At 38.7% G+C, this 25054-nt stretch overlaps 2 protein-coding genes across 2 annotated transcripts; both read right to left on the reverse strand.

Moving 5' to 3' along the window:
- Positions 1-603: 603 nt before the first annotated feature.
- pts (6-pyruvoyltetrahydropterin synthase) lies at positions 604-6688 on the reverse strand. Its single transcript, XM_035658631.1, has 6 exons — positions 6562-6688; positions 5297-5376; positions 4644-4666; positions 3747-3803; positions 1837-1907; positions 604-1749 (listed from the first exon to the last, which is right to left on the reverse strand). Exons 1-6 carry the CDS (start codon positions 6651-6653, stop codon positions 1626-1628), a joined length of 447 nt encoding a protein of 148 aa, XP_035514524.1. The 5' UTR covers positions 6654-6688; the 3' UTR covers positions 604-1625.
- Positions 6689-10725: 4037 nt separating this feature from the next.
- On the reverse strand, positions 10726-24381 carry LOC118331753 (glucagon-like peptide 2 receptor). Its single transcript, XM_035666827.1, has 13 exons — positions 24057-24381; positions 20486-20576; positions 20298-20402; positions 18617-18738; positions 18271-18377; positions 16308-16464; positions 16015-16174; positions 14884-14944; positions 14736-14802; positions 14289-14377; positions 13787-13925; positions 13654-13695; positions 10726-12861 (listed from the first exon to the last, which is right to left on the reverse strand). The coding sequence occupies exons 1-13, from the start codon at positions 24150-24152 to the stop codon at positions 12493-12495; spliced, it is 1605 nt and encodes a 534-aa protein (XP_035522720.1). The 5' UTR covers positions 24153-24381; the 3' UTR covers positions 10726-12492.
- Between the last annotated feature and the right edge of the window lie 673 nt (positions 24382-25054).

Genomic DNA, 25054 nt, shown 5'->3' on the forward strand with positions numbered 1-25054 from the left:
TAGAAAAATTTGTCAAATCTGCATTAATCTCTTAATGTCAATGAAATTATTTTTTCTTGTAATTGAGGTGCAATTTGTCATGCACACTTGGAGTGTGCTAAAAAGTAGTTTGTTTGTGCATGTGAAGTATAATAGTGATGTATTATAAGTATACTACTATCGAGCTTAATACAGTAATTGCAGTATAACAGTATTGTACTGTAGCATAAGCAACGATAAAATACACTTTTACCCAACATTATAGTATAATAACAATTTTACATTCCTTTAACATATCTTAACTGTGATAGAACTTGACTATAAAGTGTAAAAAATGATGCTGTTGTGTTTCCTCATGGGAATTGTAGTTTAGAGTTTTACCCATTTTGAGGACTAAAAGCCCAGATATCAGCCTCTGCTGCATTGATTTTAACCATTCTTTAAAAAAAAAAAAAAGAATCTCTTGTGAGTCCCCCAACTTTATGAAAATGACATAATAAATCACTGGTACTCCTTTAATGTGTCTGAATAAGGGCTGGGTCATGTAAATGACCCAACACACAACCATTAACAACACCATTCCTTTGAACAAATAAATAATTCACTCATAATCAAAAAATCACATTTTGCTTTTACTGTAAGAAACAGCACTGAATAAACATTACACAATCAGGTTTAATGCAGCAGGTTGAGAGATACAGGTTGGTACCACAAGTCACTATTGGCCAGTTCACAGTGTGCTCTGAGTGTAAACAGCTATTCATAGACTTAAGTCAGAGTTGAGATGATCATTTTATCAAAAGGTGGATTTAAATTAAAATAATTATTTCTCCTCTCCTTCATACATTGTTTTATGTATTATGTGCTTTATGAGTGTTTGACATTTCTCTTGTCCTGTTTCTGTTCAAGTTAGTTCATTAAGATAAATTTCAATAAATTACGGAATTCCACGTGATTCCACGGAAATTGTGGAATCAAGATCTGAATCTTGAATCCACAGTTACAGTTGAAAGATATTAAGGATAAAACATTCTGGAATATATGGAATTAATTTACTAAACATCATATGTATGTACATGTAATATTTGGTCCCACATATATGTATGTGTATTTGGAGTTTGGTGTTCAGCGTAGACTTTTAACATCCTGTGAAGGCAACCTGAGGTTTGGGACCATCAAGGGGTCACTACATAAAGGGGTCAGAAAAAATACTGGTTTTTTTACATTTTACATTTTTGTAAGATTTCTGGCCTTTGAGAATATTCTAATAAAATAAAATGAAACAAACTATGGCTCTTTGGTTGACCCAGATCAGCCCGTAGACTAATACACACTGAATAATTAGGGTTTGTAACTACACATCGCTTTGTTTTAAGGGGTCATACAGGAAATATTGGGAAATATTAAATAATGTTTTCCACCTTTCCAAGAATACAATCTCTACAACAATACTGAACATTTGGATTGGCTACAAAATCTTTGGTCTATAAAGTGCAAGTGTAACAACATCAGCCTTCATAAACCTGTGTCAGTCTAACTAACCAGATCTGCAGTCATCAGTAGGCAAACAGTGAATTAATGGCACTTGTACATGTCCAGGGTGACCGAATCAAACACACAAACAAATTATATCGACACTTAGACATCTACTCTCCTCGATATATAACAACGTTCTTATCCGTCTCGTAAATCTTAATCTCGTAGAGCAGGTTGGGAGGGAGCGCCTTCACCATGTTGTCCCAGATGTAAACAGCCAGGTTCTCAGTTGTGCTGAGAAAACAAAGGAGTGATCGGTGTAAACAAATGTGCACACAATCTGTAGACACTGTAGTGGAAGCAGCTCAGAAGAACACTCACCTGGCAACACTGGCAAAGTATGGCACGTCCTTGTCCAGGTTTCTATGGTCCAGTGGAGTCATGATCACCTCCTGCAGGTGGGAGTCAGACAGTCATGTATTCAGTCAAGTATATAAGGAATCTGACATGTTGCAAAAAAGTTGCACAAATGCAGCCCTCGCACACATTTAAAAACTGAAAATAGTTAGGTGAAATGTGTTATATGACAGCGGCCTGCACAGTGTCCAAACAGGCATTGTTCACACTGATCTCCTGGAGGATGTAGGAAATAATCCTGCTTGCACTGGTCCACAGGGAGGGAAGTTTTTACTCTGCCCATTTAAAATGAACATGTTTTAGTTTCCATGTTTTTTACTGCAGCTGACAGCTGTATCCTGCAAAAAAAAAAAACATTCTGACAAACCAAATACCTGCCCAGCAGCAAACCACAGATGGACAAAGTTAGCAACTAGCTGGTAAAGAGCCAAAGACTTTTCTCAGGAGTAGGCAGAAACTAAATCAAAGCTGAAAGAAGAATGAATATCGCACTTATAATTGAATGAATGTCAATGTTTCTCTGTATCTGCTATATGTGTAAGAAGAGGAAGTGCTTTAATAATAACTGTTTGCTAATGTGGTATACGTGCCATATCAACTTTATGAGGTGATGATACTTTATGTCAAATGTGTGATGCTCAGCCCTAAAATAAGTAAATGAATGCAGCTTTAAGGAGGCGAGTGCAGCTTTAATTTTACAGGTGCAATGTGTGAACCTACAGAAACCAACACTGGCTATACAGTAAAAACCATTCTAGAAAAGCTAATACCTGTGAATACAATACTTTTTTTCAAATGTAACGAAGTGTCTCAGTGTAACAGCACTGCTTCAGATAGCAACGAGGCTGATAGGGAAGTTAAAAGCACTGTAATGCAGTCATATGTAGTGGTACATGTTGTTTCCCCTCAAATAATCACACTACACGTACCACTTACCACTCATTTGTGGTTTAAGAAGTCAGCAGGATAAAATGACAGAAGCAGGAAGAGCGCCCTCACATGGACTCATGGCAACATACACGCCTGCAGCCCTTTACTTAATGGGGAATGTACATAAAGAGCATGTTCACCAAGGCTACAGCTTGCAGTGTGCCAGTGTGTTCACGCACATGCCAAAAATATTAAATCTGCCATTAGTATTAGAAGCTATTAAATGGCTGATTGCAATGTGTAGCTTGGAACAGGACAGCATGAACAGTGAGTTAGTCCTCAGAGACCAGAACAACCTCTAGTGACACACCCTGCACAGTAGATGTATCCATGCAGTGATCTCGAGCAGTTGCAGAATAATTAGTCCATATATTTCCAGACCCAACATTAACTCACTGCTGTTTTCTACTTCATATTGTAAATGTCATCACTTCCTGTGGTCAGAGAGATGTTAATAGCACCTATCAGAGGTCATATGGTACAGAAAATACTGGCATGGATTAAATGAGTTTTCCTACTAATAATTATTCTCCTCAGAATTTAATACAATTTATGTATGAAAAGACTAATAATCTATGAAGAGAAATATTAAGTCATTTGTTAACTTTCCACTTACATATGGTTTTAATAACATATGAGCCCCAGGCAGTGATGGAAGAAGTACTCAGATGTTTCAAGTAAAAGTATTAATACCACAGTGTAGAAATACTCTGTTATAAGTATAACTTGTCATTCAAAATGCTTTTTAGGTAAAAGTACAAAAGCATTGGCACCAAAATACACTTGAAGTACTCATTAATTTATATTAAATTTATATAATGCATCAAACAATGATGCATCAAACAATGATGCATTATGGGTAAGTAAAGTACCTCAAAACTGTACTTGAGTAAATCTCACAGAAGGAAATCTCGCTGAAGAGTAGAATGTAACGATGAACTCACCTCAATGGCCTTCTTCAAGTCAGTCAGGTTCATGACCATGCCGGTGTGCCGATCGATCTGTGGACGCACACAGGATGAAGGTAAAACACAACAGTTACTTATCTACGAGTACTGAGTCAAAGTAAACAGGACTTGCTGTTTTAGTCTCTGTGTTTCACCATCCGTCCAGCAGGTTTTATCAGATTCGATGAGTGGAACCCTTGCACTACACAGAGGCTAGGGGGTGCTGTAGCCCCTGACGGGTATTTTAGTATTTTTTAAATTATGAAAGAAAGAATTATGTTAAAACCAGCCTATCCAATCGTATAAATGCCTCTTGTTGTGTTGTGTTGTTATGGGTGCTGTCCATTACTGAATCACCTTTGCACATGACACATGTTTGTCATTGCCTTACGGTCACTTGTATTAGGCCTATAGCTACTTTGTTGAATATTCTTTGGCCAAATTAAATTAAAAACTACATTTATACTTAATGTGCAGTGTTCCATATCTGCTTTTATTAAATAAAATGAGACGTTCCTTATAATGTAACTCTAAGGCAATTTTCTTTTCTCTTCATTCTGATTCTGTTTCTGTTTCATGTTAGTTAGTAATTCTGTTTTGTTACATTTTTGTCAAATTAAATTCATTCTGATGCGAACCCCTGATAAATGAATTGCATAAACTTCACACTGCCAGAAATAAAATTATGGTGGGGAAACACTGAATCATACAGTACACTGAGTTTATCATTTATTCAACAATTATTTTTTATATCGGACACTGAGCCTAAAAAATATATATGCATCAACCTCTAATCCAAAACTGAAATCATAAAATGAAAACTGCACTTTAGGTCACTCAAATTCAGAGAAAAAAAGAGCTAGCTGGCAATGAAGAAGTGATAAAGACACTCACCTTTCCACGCACTGTCACCTCCACTGTGGACAGAGATGAGAGCATTGAATGAATGGGAGACACTGAAACAGCAGCTGTGCAGTGTGTATTATGTGTAATGATAATGATAAAGAAATAAAGTGAAATACAATACACCGTTATAGATTATTTACTTCAATGAAAATCATATGTTAAATATTTATTTATTTATCCTTTAATACCTGAAAGAAGGCAACATTAAATTCTAAATCAATTAAACTTTCAGTTCAGTTTTCAGCAGGTCTAGACCGTACACCTTTCAACATCACTAATCACCAATCACATGATAGAAAACAAAGTGAAAGGTGTGTGTTGTATTCGGTGTTGTCCATCAGAGAGCAGCACAGACCTGCCAATACTAGAGGCATTCAATGCTTTGAATCTTTGTGAAAAAGATTCTGTCAACTTGTTGCTTAGGGCAACACATATAATAAATAAACAGAACAGAAGCGGTGTAAACATTGATTCTTATTAGGTGACACGTGAATGCAGCACAAATTACTAATGTCCTCATCTGCGGCTGAGCAGTGACAAGAAAAAAATATTTCAGTACAGAAATATCAAACTAGGAGGAGGTCATTTAAAAGAATATATATGTTTATATGTAAATATATATGGTGATAGAAATGACAAACCTTTGTAGTTGTGTCCATGACCATTGGGGTTGTTGCATTTCCCATAAACTCTTTTGTTCTCCTCATCACTCAAGTGAATGCTGCAAGGAAGTAATATTTATCAGAAAGCTGCTGCACAGATGGGCCTTTTCTTTTCAGTCATACTGTGAACCACACAGGTCAAACAAGGAAAAATGTGCTAAGGGATTATTGACACATGCTGCCTTCAGGTACACCTCAGAACCTCAATCTTCTAAGATCAGAAGTTGTAAATTGTAATAATCATGTTACGTATTAAATGATTAGTTGATAAATAAATAAAATGTATTAGCAGAGCAGCTATTTGCTATATGCAGTTGTTTGTTTATATCACTGTGAGCTGAGTATCTTGGGGTTTGAGACAAAACGAGACATTTAAAGATGTCACCTTGAACTCTGGGAACTTCTGATGGGTATTTTTTCCGATTCTTAATATCTTAATTCCATGGGTGAAACATTCAACAGAAAATAATGTCAGATTCATCAATAATTAAACTAACTGTTTATTAATGGCTGTTGTTTTAGTTTACAAACCAGGCAGTATTGGGTGAATTAGTTCTACAGAAGAATGATAAAGTAAAGATTTAAGAACAATATATAATAAGCACAGCAATTTGAAATATATTTATATAGCAATATTATTGGCTTATTTTCCTGTGTGACTTTTGTTTGTCATTTCCTCTGTACACATTGTTGTTACAAACAATAATAAACTTTATTAACAATAACTAGATAGATTATATGCACATAAAAAGTAAATATAATAAAAGGTGTTCATTAATTGCTGTTATTTTGGCTGTAATTAGCAATATAGCCTCATTCACTGGTTAACATTTTCTTATGTAACTTTTTATTTGTCCCACGTTTACCTTTGTCTGTACGGTCGGTAGAATACAGAAAAAAATATTTTTTTACGACAGCACATGAAGGCAGCACTGGCGCTTCTGCAACCAATCATATCTGTGAACTCAAATGAACTACAATTCCCAGGAGACCGATGCTAATGCCACAGATTTTTTCCATGAAAACAGACGGTTATCGCTCACATTTACACCGCTCTATGTGCACCGTAGGGCGGATACAGTGTCTCCTCCATGCCGGGGACCACCGTCCTCCGCTCCAATAGGCCTTATGATAATAAACACAGGCCCACAACACCTCTGTCAGCTTCTATCGGCATAAAGCAGTATCAGCAGGGTGTAGAGGCGGACTGTGGGACAGGAACAAGCGATGATGAACCGGCCTACCTGTGGAGTCGGTGGCAGGCGCTGAAGCTCTGCACCCGGGTGATGTATCCGATACGCTCCGCTGCGCTGCTGCTCTCAGAGGATCCAGCCATGGTCGGTGGGTGGTCGGGTAAGTGGGTCGGTGCATGGGTCGTGGGTGTGGTAGAGTGGTCCGTGCAAGTGGTCGGGTTGGTGGTCGGTAGAGTGAGAGTCGGGATCAGACAGACGGACAAGGAGGAATGATGTGCTGAGAGCAGACAGAGAGAGGGCAAGAAATAGTCTGCCGGAGCTCCAGCCCTCGTGACTCACGCTGCCAGGCCATTGGCTCAGATCGGGGCGTAAATACAACTCACATGTCCCAACAAAACCCGTCTGGCTGAATGGGTTTCACACTGCACACAGTGACATATTCCGTATTAAAAACTGCCGGAGGCTACTTGTTATGTGTGAGTAGACAGTATAGTTTTATAAAAAGAGGTCAGTTACAATGACCCTTAAGAAAGCCTTTTAGTTGATCATAATCTTTATCATAATTACACAAAATGATATGCCATATATATTTTAACATTAAGATGGTAGATTTAGGGGGGGAAAACACAAATATAGTAGAATTCAATGCAGTATAATGTACATGGTACAATAACCGTCAACCATGGCATCTGTGTACTGCTGCAAATGAAAACTGATTCCTATAAACAGCCTGAGCACCAGGTTTCCCACTGCATATTTACACAATCAGACTGGAGTCCACACAAGGAAGACTAAGCAGAAATAAAGAATGGTCCCTTTCAGAGATAAGTTATTGATGCATTCATGTACAGTAGCCTATAAAGGGCATTTTAATGGTGGAGCTGGTACAGTGGTGGTAGAATTATTTGGCAGTTGTGGGGAAAGCATGCAGATCCCTTTCCTCAAGTATAAGTTGAAATGACACTGTAAAAATACACTAGTAAAGGTTCTAAATTAAGCAAAAGAAAATACTATTATATAGCCTGTTATATTCTGGGATTATAAATAATGATGCATGGATGTGTATCTAGCATTAGAGTCTTTTCTTTACTCTTACTCATTTTTAGGCTCTTTTATACATTATTACATCCTGTTTGATCTAGAACAATGCTTTATAAAACCTTAATCTGTGAAGTAATCAGAACTGTCAGATACATGTAGAGTAAAAGGTACAATATTCTATCTGAAAGGTATAAAGCAGCAAGAAAGTTAAAGGTATTCAAAATTGCACAAAAAGCACAGTACTGGAGTAAATGTCACAGCTTTTTTGAGAGACAGTTTGACTTCATAGTGTGAAAACTGTTACTAATGACATTAATGACGGGTTTTTGCACACCTTGAGGGCAGGCAGAGTGTTCGGGTCATATGCTGATCATTTGAAAGTCACCAGAGTCCACAATCTGATGAAACACTGATTCATCTTTTAATTTATGTATTTATTTATTTTTCATGTACTGAAACAGAAAATAGACACTGGGGGTAATTTACCAAGGTTTATAATTAACTATTATAATGATTATTATTTGTTGCTAATCAGCCATTATCAGTGTGGAGTGCAGTCCTAACACTAAATAGGATCAGATCTAATACACTATACACTAATTTAGTAATGTTGTTTACAGTGTAAGGGTGTAACCATGGATACTGAATGATCCACTCAGTGTTTTTTTTCTATCAATATTCAGCTGTTATTTAAAGAACACTCCAATAATAATCTGAAAATTATAACTTGAAATAATCCCTTCCTTTAACGTGCCTCTGGGGACATTCAAAGTTGGTTTAATGTCACTTCACTGGTAAAAACACTATGACGAGTAAAAAGGAGTTAAGATCTTCTCCTTCATGAGAACTTTGGCCTGTCTTACTGTATCTGTGTCTCTTTCTGGTGTGTGTGTGTGTGTGTGTGTGCGTGTGTGTGTGTTTACCTGAAGTATGTTTTCAGGAACGTAAGCCAAAGTTGCATGATTAATTGCTACATCTAATCCCAGAGAGTGGTCTACTTAAACTAATCCATGTTGGTTAAATAAGACACCACAGTCACTGAAACACAAACACAAACAGCTATATTCTCTGCAAGACTGCAGACTGCTGCTGTACATCTAGAGACAGACACTCTGAATGACAATCAAGAAAGAAATAAATAACAACAGGAAGTAAAAAGATGGGTTCTGAACAATAGCAATGGCACCCATTCAAGGGAGCTTAAATAACTACTTTAAAAGGAGCTGTAAGTGATATTTTGTTGTTAAAATAAGTGTTAAATAGCTCTACATTCCGAGAGGCACCACTGATATGCATTAAACAGAGAATACATTTTATGGTATCCCGTTACACTTAAATGGGAATAATAAAGTACATGACTGAGTACATGCCTCACAGAGCTGCTAACATGGCTGTAGAGTTTTTCTGAAAAGTTAAAGGACCAGTGTGTAGGATTTAGTGGCCTCTAGCAGTGGAGTTGCAGGTAACAACTCCCTTGCTTCACCCTCGCCTTCCAAACGTGTGGCTACAATAAATGTGTACGTCGCTGTCTATAGCCAGTGTGTGGTTGGTCTGTTCTGGGCTACTGTAGAAACATGGCAGTTTAATATGGTGGCCTCCGTGTAAGGCAACCCGTGGCATCTGTAGCTATAAAAAGCTCACTCTGAGGTAACAAAAACATGATTCTCATTTTCAAGTAACTAATGAAAACATTGAACAATGAATAATGTATTGCATTTCTTCCAGTAGATCCTCCTCAATGTTACACACTGGACCTTCAAATGAGCCTTCTCCAGAGAACACCAAGAAGTTAATGATGTATTATAATTACAGAGATGATTGACAGGGTAGGTGAGCTGTAACAATGCCAGCACCTACTGTATGTCATTGTTGCTGTAGGGGCTCCTCTGGTGTTTCAGGAGTTTTTGGTGGTGCTCTCTCTGTTTTCAGCTCATATACGTGCCTGCTGCTTGAATGAACAGGAGGCCATTTCAACAGATGTAATTGTGCTCCATGTTTACGGTGTGATAAACTTTCATATGTGTGGTTCTGGAAGAATTGTTTTCAGTACTGTGTGTGTGTGCTCAGGAGAGCACTGCTCCAAGCAAACTGAAGGTATGTCAGACTTTATAGTAAAGTAGGTGGAGGTCACTGAGCATAATGAAACACCACGACTGAAAGAACTGTGAAAAATATAGCTGCTAGGGGCAATCTGGAGTTAATGTGATGTGTGTGTGTGCCGTATAATCGTTGAAGCAGCACTGTATGACATTTGGTACAAATTGGATTTTGTGGAGGGAGCAATGTAATTAAGAGCTGGATCTACTACGAGAAATGCCAATTACATTGAGTTTGCAGACAAATTAACTATACTTATTGGTGGCTAGAGGCATGAACTCTGATACAAACACATATATGAAAGAGAGTCAAATAAGATGGTGTGCTAAAGAAAGGGGAGAAATAAAGAGAGAAATACAGTGGCAGGGCCAAAACTACCACAACTGGACAGACAACAGGAGTTTTTTTTTTTTAAATGGGAAAAATAAAATTTAGCTACATTTTGACGCTTTGGTGAGGTAAAGTGTCTCCACAAAGAGAAACTGACCATGATAATCTTGTTTTTGCTGACATCAGGTGGTTCAGTGGTGTAGAAGTGTACTCCAGGCTGTGTCAGAACACTGTGACATAACTGCTGGGTGTGGCTAAAGGTGAAACAACTCTGACCACACCCAGCAACGAGAAGACAGAAAGATATCCACCACAGAGGGCAGGAAAAGACAGCTTTCAGCCTGCTGTGTTACTCTGAAAATTTGATGCATTTAGTACACGGAAAGTACTTATTTTTAAATCATTAGCAGCAAGACTTTAGAGAATCCAGTTTGATTCCACCCAGATGGTGAATCTAGGACTATTTGCATTAGTACATTTTGCAAAATTGCTGTGTAGGCGGTAAGAGATCGAGCTGCACTCATTACATCCCTACCTGGAATAAAGTTGTTGTTTGGGTTTTTTTTAAAGCCTTTTCATCTAACCTTTGGGTATAATAAACCTATATGAAAACTTAAGCTGATGTTGGTCTGTCAAGTCCTATAAAGAAGGAGAGTAAGAAGACAATACTAACAGTTTAACAGTTGTTTAATTTGTGCACATACATTGTTGTGAGACTACAAAACGTGTGATGCTTTTACCTGTACAACAATGCTTATGATAGATTTGAAGCTTCATAAGAATAGAAAACATGAAAAGCCTGTAAAACCTGCTGCACATAGAGCCTTTGCATTATTCACATTCAGACAACAAATACATTGTATTTATATGCACATTTCAATCCATATGTTGTGTCATATGGATATGTATAACTGGCCTGACATAGTAAGATGTTATATTTTACATGGTAAATAAAAATTGTGAAAATGCTTAACACTGCTGTTGCATTTGTATAGTATGCGGTTCACTGTGAGGTTTACTGCACGTACAGATACGCAAAGTGAACATTATATACCTGCAATTGTATGTAGTTCGTGGTATGTTCTTGCTGTTAACTGTAAAGCACTCATCAAAGGTAACAGTTCAGAGCCTTTGAATGAGGCCATACCTTTCCATTTTAGCTCAAGATTCTTTGGTAAATCTACAGTAAACATTTTATTCCTTCCTTTGTCTCAATAATCAGTCTGGTGTCCGTTATAACTGATCAATTTCAGTTCATATGTACAAAAATACATTTTGGTGGTTTCATGGAAAGTGCCCCACTGACCAAATTTGGATGTTTCAGAAACACTTGTTGTTGGGCCCCTGTTGACCCCCTTTTCACACTTAAAACCTCCCACCCTCTGTGCAGTGTGTATCTACCCTGTTGTCTCCAAGTTCCCATGACAGATCTCATGAAATGAGAACTTAACCCTCCTGGAAAAATTGTACTTCCTGGATAACAGTGCATTTTCAGTGGTGACCCCATGCTGTTAGCTAGTGTTTAAAAGGTCCTGTTATAATAAAGTTATCACACATTTTTCAACAAGCTCATTTTCCTACACCTTTCTGTCCATCCTTTTAAATCAAACTCTCTCCACAGCTAATAACCTATTGGTATTTGCCTTTGCTATCATGATTCAACAGGAAATATATCACATTAAGGAAGTTGTACTATCACTTTGTAGGACCTTTCAGTACAGTGCAACCATTAGACTACACATGGCAACTTCAGTATGTGCAAGACCAGTTACACCAGTAACAGTGAAACTTCATGTCAAAATAAATTAATTCCAATGGAACCACTGTGATTCCTCCAAAATGGAGGAAGCTAACATCATAGCTTATTAGCTGTGTTGCACCATCCACTTTCATTTATGCTAACCCTCTTCTACCAGAGGTTTTAGACAGGAATTGATGATACAAATACATTTCTTGTATTAAGACAATGTTGCTAATGTGACATTGTCCCAGTAGCAACCCAGCTAACAAGCTTGCTAAATTATAGTTAGCATGCTAGCAAACTGGGATGTTACTGTTGATTAAATGATGTATAATCCCGAGAACAAATGCCAAGTGGGAGTAAACAGCTTGCTAATGTGTTAGCCCTTAGCTTACCAACTAGCCCTGCAAGCAGTCACCTCTTTTAACGCTTGTTTTGCAACAATTTTCTGGGAGTCCTTTATGTTGTCTCTGTGTCAGTACTTAAACACCCCTTGAGCGCAATGTAAACAATAAGGTCAACACAGGGCCACAAGACCCAACTTAAGGTTCCCTAACAAATTTGCAATTAATCAAATAACCACAAACCAACTGACACCAAACCAACCTGGGGCTTTTGGGGCACCTGGGGGTCTGGGCTTCAGGCACCTACGCAGTTGATAGTACAGATTTGGAAGAATGCGTTTCTTGATTACTATTTCACTCTTTCCCAGGTGTTTGTCAGTATGCACTCATCCATGTTAGCTGATAACCGTACCAACAAGCTAAAGGGGATCAGAACTCGCTCTCTTCCAGAATCTCCTCCATGGTCTCCCCGAGTGTTATCTCTCCATCACTACTAGACAGGCTTTTCCTGGTGAGAAAGTCAAGCCCTGTTGTGTCAAACCCCTTCAATCCCTGACCTTTAACCTCTCCTAGTCCAAGCCCCCCACCTACTCCATGTACAGCCACCTGAAGCAGGTGCGGGTGCGTTGTGGAGGTGCCGCCCTCGTCGTAGGAGTCGCTCTGCCGAGAGCACCGTGGGCGGTGCCCTCGAGTGCACTTCCACAGGTGCTTGAGGGGAACACCCCGGAAACAGCTCCTGACCTGGAAGTGGTTGGTGAACAGGTAAAGCTGCCAGCGCTTCTTCAATTCAGCTTGGACCTAAATTCCAATATAAAGAAAAATGTCACCAGTTATAGTGTAGTCTGGTGTATTTTTAGCTGCCTGATCAATGAAAGTCTAATATTCTCTTGCCTTTTAGTTCTGTTCTAGAGTCCAGCAACTCCTAAGGCAAATATCTGACTCTGCCAAATGCCACTGTGCTCACCAGCTAATCCCGAATTCTCTCTGTTTCCCATGTGGTGCTGGGCAGATAGTTGGTTTAAATTTTGCCAAAAACAACTGCCTACTGCTCCTGGAAATTAGGTAAATTGGTAATAAGTCCTCTAAAACCAAAACAATGAGCTAAAAGAGGCTAAATAGCTCAGTAGAGCTGAGAGAGTTGGATGATAATTATCTGTGGACTAGCAGCTTCACATTACACATATTGATTGGAATCATTGTTAATATAGATAATATTCATTTGTGCAGCTTTAAAGCAACAAACAAACATAGTATACACAATAATTATATTACAATATATATACATATAACAAAGGTCATATACATAGACAACCTGGTCTGTCTCCCATGGTTTTTTCTCTTTGTCAGTGGTCCTGTGCTTTAATATATGACACTGTAGATATCATCTAGTGTCATTTTTTATGTCAGGCCATCAGAGTATGAAGAGTGAGAATGTCCAAATATGGAGGTGGTGGGGACGATGGGTGGCTCAGACAAACACAGGACTTGAACCTAGGAGGCCACTGCTCATGAAGCAGAGGGCCACTGACCAAGCTGCAGTATTTGACGAGTTGGGAGTAAGAATGTGTTGATACAGAAGAAGAAACCTACCTCTCCGTTTGCGAAACAGTACAGCACAGCAACCAAGAATCCCTGAAAAAGGTTACACGTTACAAATGGTTGTTAATGCTGATTTAGAACAAAAGGACTCCTGTCCGGTATGTAATTAACTTTACTGCTGTACCTGAAACGAGCTGAGGGTGAGGTTGATGAAGTTCCTGGCGTAACGACTGCTGCCCTCCACACATTCATCTATCAGCACAGTGAAAACCACTTCATGGATTCCCAGCAGAGGAATCAGGACCAGTGTTGCTCTGGCCAAGCTGAAGGGAATAAACAAAAACACAAAGTAGTGCATAATTATAGACTGCTAGATTGTAACATTTATATTGGCACATGATTCAAAGAGGGAGGACAAAATAGAGGAGAAAGCAAAGCTTTGTAAATGTATGCATGAGCTTCCCTCCGGTGGTGACATTTATGGTAAAAAGGCCAGAGCTTATGGGGGTGACATTTAAATTTGTGCTGAACATGGGAGTGATTAACATTTAAATGTTAAACCAGAAACCTACTGTACTGTTTAAAGACACCACTTAGGCAATGGCTTTCAAGGTCAAACATGTTTCCTGACATTTGGATTTGGAAGAAAGCAGTTACATTGGTGAGTCGAGGCAGAGGGACAATACCTGTATCTGTAGTCGGTAAATTTCACCTGATCTGCTTTCAGTTTGGACAGCAGCAGCATCAGGATTTTGATGAATATGAAGAAAATTACCTGAAACACACATCCAATGTAGATTTATAGGAAATGCATAAAAAACAACAACTGGTGACTTAGTGGCTGACAAGATGAAATTTACATGAAAACGTGCATCCGAGAATGCTTCTGTCACAGAGAAATTAAAAATCAGTCATGCTTGTGACTCCTACACTATACAACAGCTTCAATGTCACATGCATTCACAAGACAGGAAGCGTTAAACACGGTATGAAATTTACTTGATAGCTGGCACCTAAGGAACAAGACTCACAACAGCAAACATGCATCTGTAACTAACGCGATCATCAGGTTGAATAATTGTGCTGTGGTTCTTGGAAGGGCTTTCACGGATCGGTTGAGAAACATCACTTACCAGCACTGATAAGGTAATCGGGCCCCTTATTATCCACCAGAACCATCTGTTCACAATTGACCAGCATCTTAGGAATAAAAGAAGTTTAAAGGTCAAGCAATAGAGAACATTTAAAATGATTTCATTAAGTATGTGATGAAACACTCACCCTGTGTTTTCAAATAAAATCTTTACCACTGTCCATGGTGTTACAAACAAGACAGGCGTTCCTGTAGATGCAACATGTTACTGTCAACAGATAGTTCTTATCGATTCGTATAAATGAATTGTAAACGTACACATTATATTCATATCATTTATCATATAATCTATGTGTTGTTTTTATCCTCAAAGGGGCTCAAAATGTCATGGTATGCATTGCTAACTTTGCTAGGTAAATGGACTACAACAGGCAGTTACAGGATCAGCTACGGCCGTGGTTTAACACTAAGTGTGTGTGACGACATGTCGGTGACTATGTTCAGTTACATCTGAACTGGAGAGCATCATTGAAAGAAGAGCAAAGAACAGTACAGAAGGCTTTTTTGGATGGAAAAGAGGTTTTTTGCTCTGCTCCTGATGGGCTTTGGTTAGAGCTTGTCTATGTAATATAGTTATCTGATTGGTTGACGTTCACCTGTGATAGATGGTGGTAGACAGATAGCTGTTTCAATCACCCACCAAGCATTTGTTATTGTAACAGTTTCAAATGACAACATCCCAGATGTTTCTGTGTAACAAATAATCTGGCGCAGTCAGGTTAATGCATTGCTGCCTGTCTGCTACATAGTTTTTTTTGATACTACCCCTGGTGGGCACAAAAGTTGGAAAGTTTGACTTTAATTCCACAGAGTTTGTGTCTGCTGGCCATGAAAAGGTATCAAAGCCTCCTAGACCCAATTGTACCCAATATACTGTATACATGAATCTTTAAAACCCTTTTTTTTTTTAGAAGTAATTTTTAAAGAAAGGCTCTGTCATTACCCTAAAACAGCTGGTCACGGTAGTATTTGGCAAACATTACTTAAACAAAGGAAATGTAATTGTTGGAGACTATTTCCTGTAGCTGATTAATCCATATTCGGTGCTCTAGTGAGTATTCCTGGTTGCAGGGCGGTGTATGCAGGATCGAGTCAAAATAATCCACCACCAAACTAATATGTGTGATTGCAGTGACCCATCAACAACTTTAATGAATGTAGAAATATACTACAAAAGCCTGAGTCCCTTAAAAACGGCATCCCTTCATTTTTCCTTCCATGCATGAATAAACGCACAAAACAATCCATTCACACTTTACCCCAGCCTAGCAGCATGTATCTCTTCAGCAGACGTCTCTTGGTCAGCACAGCTGTGAAGAGCAGTGTATGGAGGAAAATGGCCTCCACCAACAACCAGAAGTAGTTGCAGGCCACAAAATATTCCATGCACACTTTGGAGATTTTGCACATCAACGCTATCTGTTGAGAAATATGTTAAATTAGTGTTACAAATACATTGACTGATTCAAACTGCTTTTGTTCCTTCACAGGTACTTTACTGTGTACTCAGGTATCTGCTAATATGTGAATAATAGAGCGGTATTTTCCATACCACAGAGCTTGAGTAGGAGTTCCATCCAGGGTCGTCTTTGGGCAGGTTGGAATACATGATGTATAATATGATTTCCTTAGAAATGACAGCCATGGCTCTCAGAATGAACGACACAAACAGATTCATGTGGATGTAGTTCCTGGTACAGTGGAGCTTCCTGGTAAGCAGATACAGGAGCAATTGATTCCTGTGCAACTGTAAAAGCATTACTGAGGGTATAAATCATGACATACGAGGTAATGAAAAATGATCAAGGTACATGCAACTGCATGGAAATGCTTCCTGGTTTTTATAATGTCATTTGTAATGACTGATCATCCCCATATTCTTGTAAATGTCTTGTTATGCCTCTTCTTCCTAGTAGGCCATCTCCAGTACTGTGAAACCACACATATCATCTGTGGAGTAAAGGCTTGTAAATCTGTCCCATGCCTTATTGATTGTCTATCTGAATGACTAATAGAAGCTGCATCATGACAAGTGAAGGACATTATAGCTTCAGCAATAGCAGCTTTAGTGCAGCGTTCAAGCCTGTTACTCTCCAATTTAAATATCCTCCAATAAAACAGTCTTTAAAACATTAAAAAATAAAAGAAGATAGGTAGAGATGCAGGTAGAGCTTCAATAATTGTAGACTTAGCAATACATTTCTCCACATTTTACAGACTGGAGTTGACCACTAAAAGCACTATGATGCATATTAGGTAATGTTTTTAAGACTGGATGCCTTTTTGGTGAGTATTGCATTCACACCCACGATGACGAACATGCACATCTTTCATGATATTCAACTGATTGACAGTTGGTGGCAGTAAAGAAATGCAGTGAAAAAGCAGGCAGCATGCACTCACACATGGATATAAACAATGCAGGTTTCAAAATCTTCCACAAAAAAAGAAAACGCTCTGCAAATGTTTTATAAGTGATTTCATAATCACTAAACATGTTTATTAGTTCTTAAGGATATAGACAATGCATGTCGTTGAGAGACAATGAAGGTCGACATGACTGTCAACAAAAAACTCCACCGAGTACCTTTAAATTGCCAATATGAATTCAATATTTTTGCTCACAATAATTACAGCAGTAAACCCCTTGAACCCCTTTTAGCTGTTGTTCAATTTTTTTAAAGGACCAGTGTGTAGGAGTTATTCAAAAAGGCCCTGTCTAGAGCCAGTGTTTGGTTTGTCTGTTCTAGGCTACTGTAGGAACCTATGAATATTATATTCCATTTCTGCCAAATTATTCTTATAAATGTTACACACTGGACCTTTAATGTAACACCTAGAAATAAGATTAAAATCATGAGGCTAGATTCCATTTTATTAGAACTTGGATCTTAGATAGTATTATTAAGTGTGTTAAGATCTGGGAAGATGGTGGCATTCAAAAAAACAGAAAGAAAAAAACATTCTAAACATTTAGGGCATGCTCATTTTCAGTTTTTGGGGTTTGTATTGGTGTTTTGATTTCTTTAAGTTAATATCTGGGTATTTGTACTCCAGGCCAGTAGAGAGCAACAACATGGTGGTGACTCTCACAAGTATGCAATATAATGCGTCTGTAGTTGGAGTGTTTGAATGGTGGGAAACACAACAGATTTAGATAATCCATGAACTTTAAGTCAAACTTCACATCCACAACACTTCAAGCCCCCTGCGACCCACCACAAATAATCATCTGCTTCAAGTTAGTGCACAGAAAATTTACCACATGGCCAATTGGCCAATCCTGTCGGGTCACCTGACTGCCCCTATTTGTTGCTCCGTCTGTCATTTTCGCAGATCTCATCAATTACTTTAGTGAGTATAATGTTATCACTACTGATAGGAATGATGGCCAAAGCTTCACATATAAGATCCATTTGTAATAAACCACAATTATCCTTTATCTGCTCTCCACACAAAATGTTCACTTTCATCTGCACGACCGTCAGAAACCCCCTCTACCCCCGGACACTGACCTCAACATGCCCATCAGGAGAGTGGCCAGGGTGAGAGAGGAGAGGGACAGGGAATAGCCAATGACAGAGATGAGCCTGAGGGCTGTCTGGCGATGCAGTTCGTCCTCCTGGACACACACACAAGGAAATAGATGGAGAGAACCTTACTCATTCAGTTTTGTCTAATGAAGAGAGACGTTCTGGGACAGTCAGGAAAACAATCCCTGATGGTTTTTATGGAACGGTTGATGGCAAAGGGTACCAGAGGAACCACAAATCACCAGATACATGCCTTGTTTTCAGTTCCAACAATTAGTGGGAGCAGAAACTATGTATTTAACACTCTCCACCTCCTCCCCCTTCTCACCTTGTCTTTGAAGTAATCATCCTCCTTACATTCTGAGTCATCCCTCCAGGGTTCAGAGGAATTCTCCCTCTGTCGCCATCTCCCATTTTCTAAGCATTCTCGGTGCACCCTCCTGGAGACGTCTGCAGGTAGTTGAAAGATGATATTCATAGTTATGTCTCTCAATACAGTCAGAGACCAAGTGGGTAGTTGATACTGTTAACCTTTTAATTAATTTCTTTAATTATTATATACTCATATTAATCATTCAATAATTAGCCAGTCACCATTTGGAAGTGTCTTTATACAACCAAGCTAGCAGCTAAAGTACTGAGTGCACCCTCTTTAACCAAACATATTGGTTATGATTTCTTCATATTTGGAGTTCCTATATGATGCAATGCCCCTGCAACTCTCCTTTAGCGATGGGGGGAAATGAATGAACCAATCTTTTTAGTATCCAGTATGTACTGGGTCAGTCTGTTAAATCCCAGACTTTTCCTACTGATACTTCCCACGCCCACTCACTGTTATCGAGTGATACTGCTCCTGCTGTCTGCTATAACAGAAAGCGGGACAACCAATGAATGAGCAGGAGTCATGTCTCAAACGAGGACGTCTGGCAGCCTCCCTTACTCACACTGAATGGAATCGGATGAACCGAAAGTCTGCTACTTGCCTAAGAAGAATGACAAATCGATGCAGTCAAATCAAATTTCTGTAACATTGTGTGTTGGGCTTACATAGTTTACCTACATACAAGTGGTATGCTGAATGAATGCATTAAAATGAATCTTTATCTTTATTAATGTAAACCTATACATGATGACTGGTAATGCATTTGAAGAGTTTTGTGGGGCAGTCGGCGCTACCTGTCGAACATACCTTTTGTGTCATGAAAAACTGAAGCCATATTTTTCAAAAAGTTTCAAAACTCGTAAGGTTCAATATTTACATGTATCAACTCAAAAGGAACTGACTGTGCGAAAATAATCACTACAAACAGGTGTAATTGGTTGGTTAACCTATTGAATCACTCTCACACTCACATGGAATTACATGGCAGGGAATTGTCTGGATGCTTAAGAAAGATAATATTTAATTTGCCATGCAAAGTCAAGGGTACAGGAGGATTAACAAATTCATGTAAATCCATTAGTTGTTGAGACATTTCACTTAAAACATTAAATGTCAACCTCTTGGTGGCGCTACATGAAAAGTTAGGAGATCACGAAGTCATTATCATCTAGGAACCACAAACTTTCATAGAAATCCATCCAATAGTTGAGATATTTCAGCCTGGACCAAAGCTGTGCACCAACCAACCCACTGACATTGTCATCCCTAAAGCCTAGCGTGGCTAAAAACTAATCAGAGATGGCCGATTAGATTGAGTTCTTCTTATTGTAGTTGGCATGGCCAATGGCAGACTACTGCTACATATTTGAAGCATGACTGTGCAATTAAATGTTTAAGCATTTAACTGTTAAATTCTTGATCCTGTGACAAGCTCGCACAGCAGTCTATCCTGTGATTCACTCAGTGATCCATTCACTCGAAATGAATGAATTGACAAAGAAAGTCTGAATAGGAAAAGGGCCATGCATGTAACATCATTAAAGCTATACAATGACATTTATTTTTACTTTATGACCTAATACATGAGTTGTTTTTGAAGTGCAGTGGTAAAACACAGCATTACCCTCTTTGATCCATGGTAAATAAGAAGGACAGGGGACCGACACATTCCCAGGAGATGAATGGGGCCAACACACAAATGTGTCAAACGTTCCTTTACAGTAGATTCCTGTAAAACAAAGATAATCAGGATTTCACGAAGGCAGTAACAATCATGATAATTAACATAAGAACACTTGACAGGAGGCTCACCAGTTTCTAAGAGTGCGCTGAGAGTTCTGTTGCATTTCTCCCAGTATTCGGTCCGTTTAGCTATCAGAGTTTCAAGCTCTGAGCCTGATACCTGCATGTTGATTTCAAAAGTGAGAGAAAAGTTGTTAATATTAAGTTACATTGAAGAGAATGCTAGCAGTAAAGTGTAGATTATGATTGAGTTCATCCTACAAAATAGTGATAATTGAATTAATCATTTCATTTCCATTCCTCCCCAAAGATGTATATGTAGCACTTTAGAATACTGATCCCAACACCGTAAAAACACAAAATCGAATCATTCAAGGTCACTAACACTGCGCACAGTTGACAAACGGTACATATAATTTGACAGTATGTTTAACAACAAGATTAGCTAGCTATCAGTCACTGTCACTGTCCACAAATCAGTATCAAGAGTTTCATGAAGGAAAGAGCATGTGCACTGACAGCCGCATCCTGAAGTAGCGAGCTGAGTAGCGGACGGGATGTGGGAGGATCAATTAAACAAAATATCAGTAAATTCAAAGGGGCAGTGTTACAGTTGTCATATTCTGGTGTTCGGAGGATGAGTCACTGAAGTACTGGACTCACTGTAGTGAAATATATTCATGAGATATTTAGCTAGATTTTGTTTTCATTCAGTTCATTAAAGTGCATTAACTTATAACGGTAAACAGACAGTTTCACTGGAACTACTTGGTAGGTGTCCCACATCAGGTATTAATAGACACCCAGCAGCCATTCAGAATTGAGTATTCATCCAGACCTTCTTATAATGAGAGTAGTAAGACAGTTAAACTGTGGTTTATAAAACCAAATCAATGAGCTGAAAGATGCTAAAACCCTGCATAGAGGAAACTGCAGAGTTGTGTGATAATTCTCTGTGGATTCATCACTAAAAGCAACTCCTTTCACATTACACTTTGATTTGATTTGTTATAAATATGAAAATATTGAATAGAGCAGCTTTAATATCTTGAGTTAACTGAATTAGTAGTGACTTCAATTTGTTCATCAGTGTTAATCTTTACTGAACTTAAGAAATTAGGTTTAATCAGTGACAGTTGATATATTGTCCAGAATTTCTAATTAGGCTCAGCCTTAATCATTACATCATTTGCAATTCATGGCAGAAGTGCCTTGGAAATAAAGAGTAAAGACAGGGGGTACCTATCTTTTCAAAGGTTTGCATTGGTTTTAGTAATTTGAGACACATAAAAAGACATGGGAAAAGCCTCTATCTAAAGAAAGGGTAGCCAAGCATACTGGGAGGTATTCCAGCATATCATTTGATGTCTTAAGTGAATTATCAGTTGGACATTCGGCCTAGTCTTTTTATTTATATGTAGGCATGAACACATTTTTGGAACTTTTTTAAAGGAGGTTTACACATGACCACTAAGGTGGACAGTGTTTGAGTTGTAACAGTATTTAAAAGGATGATAATAAAATGATATATTATGTAAAAAAAAACCTTTAAAATAATATATGTGTTCACATATTTAATTGTTCAATACAATGCATTTTTCACAACATTTTGAATATATATGTGTATATATTGTTTTTATATGTTTATTTAAATATAAAGACGCTTACTGTAACTCACATGGAACTAATACACAAAATATTATTTTTGTTAAAAAAAAACTGCAAGTCACATTCTAATAACATAAATCAGCTGATTTACAGCAAATAAAAGTTAGTGCAGATGAAACATTTTCAATAACAACAAAGTTACAGTAATAATAGTAACTGTAATTGAAATGCGATGCATGATGTTCAATCACAAATGATTAATATATAATCAATACTTTTTAACTTCTACTTTTATTTTAACAATGTAATTAGTGTCCTACTAATAGAAAGATTGGCAAAATATTTCTGATCTCATCTTGGTTTTGAGAAATGTTTGTGGCACTTACAATGGCTGTTCAGTGGGTGGCAGCTCACTAATAGACACTGATGTCTACTGTGGTGACTGATGTGCAACTATACCATGCGTATACAAGAAAACAGCTTTTGAATAGCTGTCTGCTGTAATTACCACTATGCGTGAAGGGGTTAAGTTACAATACTGAACTCATGATTATAACATCTTAATGTAATAACCACACAATTTATGACTTGAAAATGATAATTGTATCAATATCAAATTGATTTAACGATCCACACTGAGAAGATTTAATTAAATGAATTAGATTTTACAGTGTGTTTGATCATTTCAGTGTATCTGCAGCTGAATAGATGTGGGTGAGTAGGATACTGCAGTATTCATTGTTACCCACTTGGTGGGAGTATTTCATAAGGACCACTTTCACTGACCAAGGGGACATTTTCACCTGTGTAATCTGTAATTGATAGAGGTAATTTATCAATCTGGCCTCCTGCATTGGTGTCATGCCTGCAGCAACACAAACACACCTCTTTATTTATTCTCAAATGATAGGAGCAGTCTGTGGGTGCGTCATTGTATCTGACAACTATCATATTAATTAATGCTCAGTCAGGAATTATGATTCCTTCCTCAGTTTGCTGTCAATAATGAGACAAACTGGCATTTCCTTTATTTGAAAAGCAAACTGCAGACCACAGCTGCTACCTCTGACATTAAACATTCAGTGCCAGGGACGAGGACAGTAGTTTTCCTATCTCGGCCAAACAGCCCCAATCTTCACACCCCGGTGAGGATGCAGCTGAACTCTGCAACCCCTTTGTGTCTGTCTGGGCTGCCTGGTGGCTCACCCGCCACCTGTGCCACAAAGATTTCTCATGTGAGCCGGCTGGCAGAGGACGTTTCAATCCAGTGAGTCTCGTCTTGTCAAGACCCTGTCCAGATCGGTATCTCCACTGAAAGAAAGACAAGAGCTGCTGTCTCCCCATCCTCTCTGTTGCCTCCCACGAGACTGAACCAAATCCTGTTTCAAATCCAGCCGCAGACTCAACTCCCCTGATGATTCAATGTCTTATAATGTTGAATATGAAAGTGTATTTGCACAAAACTTATAAGTACTCTGTGATCCTATTTGTCTTATATTTGAAGTGTTTCTGTGTCTTTTTTCTTTGGAATCCCGAGAGAAAAACACCCCTCTCATTTGATTTCCAAAACAGATACCAAGTTACTTTCTCAAGCATGTCACTACAGTGCTATTTCTAGGCAGTGATTTCAGTAGCAGATACTGCAGAACATGCCTATGAGCACTGAGACCTCCTGTAGCCCAAACTCCATATGAAAAAAGACTAATTTAAGATAAAAAAGAATCGACTACACTCTGTATTTTTATATTCCTTTCACAGTCCTCTGTAAGCAGGATCTTTGCTGTATTTCATGAGAAATGCGGCATGTTATATTGCCTCATACAGTAAATAAGATTGAGAATTCTTTTGTGGAGCCAAGTTCTGTTGATAAAACTATTAAATTAAAAGTAAATTTAAAGAAAAGATTTAGGGGCTTTTGACCATGTGGCACCTGTGTCAGACAGCACCAGGTTGGTGACTCGCTGTAAGACTTGAATGTAAGTTAATTGAAAGGCCTGATGTGTGTGCGCATGCATGTTAAGTGTTCATTTACCTGGTGGTTGAAGATAACAAAGACGAGCGAGAGCAGGAACGTGTGTCCTGCTGTGGTCCCGGTCCTCTTGTGCCAGGTTGGCAGTGGGGTTGGCATGGTGCTGTGTGTTTACATTGAAAGTAGCTGGTTTCTGGTTTCTCAGCTGGTTTTCCACCTCATACCTCACCCCTGCACTCGCAAGGCCCCTAACTCATCCTCCTTTTATCTCCCTGTACGTCCACTCAGCACGCCTCTCCTTGCCTTGCCACAGCAGGTGTAGTTTATCTGAAGCTGATCTCCTCGCAAGTAGCTCCAGAAGGGTTTATTCAGAATTTGTTTGATGAATTCGGAGGACGATTTGCAAGGACAGAGAGTGCACTTCTCGCCGTAGCCGTTATCCCACAGTTTCCCTAAATTTCCTCAGAATCTGCTTGATCTTTTCCAACATTTTTCCAAAGAATCCATGCTCTTTTATGGCTCTTTTAAGGAACTGATCTTTAACTTGTCAGAAAAGTTACCTTCTAATGATTTCATTCAGAAGGTTATCCTAGGTGAAGAAGTCCTTGGCTGCAGTTCCAGTCTTCCTGTCCATGAAGACCTCTCAGGCTGTGACGGAGGTAGATCTGCCTGTACTCCCTATAGACGCAGCACAACTGAGAGCGCCTGTGGATCATCACTGACAGATTGCCTCTCCCACCCCGTCCTCCCCTAACCAATCAAGATAAGGCGTGGGGAGAGCCGGCTACATAACTGAACTAACTTTGTTGTCCAGGAAAACTGATCACACAAGAGCAAATGGGAACAGTGGAACCAGCTAGGTCTAATGTATGAGAACATACACACACATAGATTAAAAATCATAATGCATACGTTACACACACCGGCAAATATCACCTGTGCTGTAGACAGAGAGGGGAGGCACTGAGCTCTGCCTTCTGTTTAGCTATCTCACACAGTAACTGGGCATCACCCAGGATTTCTGACACTAATGGGGATCTAGTGTAAACTAACGGCACTGA

Source organism: Morone saxatilis, unplaced genomic scaffold (assembly GCF_004916995.1).
Source record: "Morone saxatilis isolate NCDOM2014 unplaced genomic scaffold, NCSU_SB_2.0 Contig1, whole genome shotgun sequence".
NCBI classification, from domain to species: domain Eukaryota; kingdom Metazoa; phylum Chordata; class Actinopteri; family Moronidae; genus Morone; species Morone saxatilis.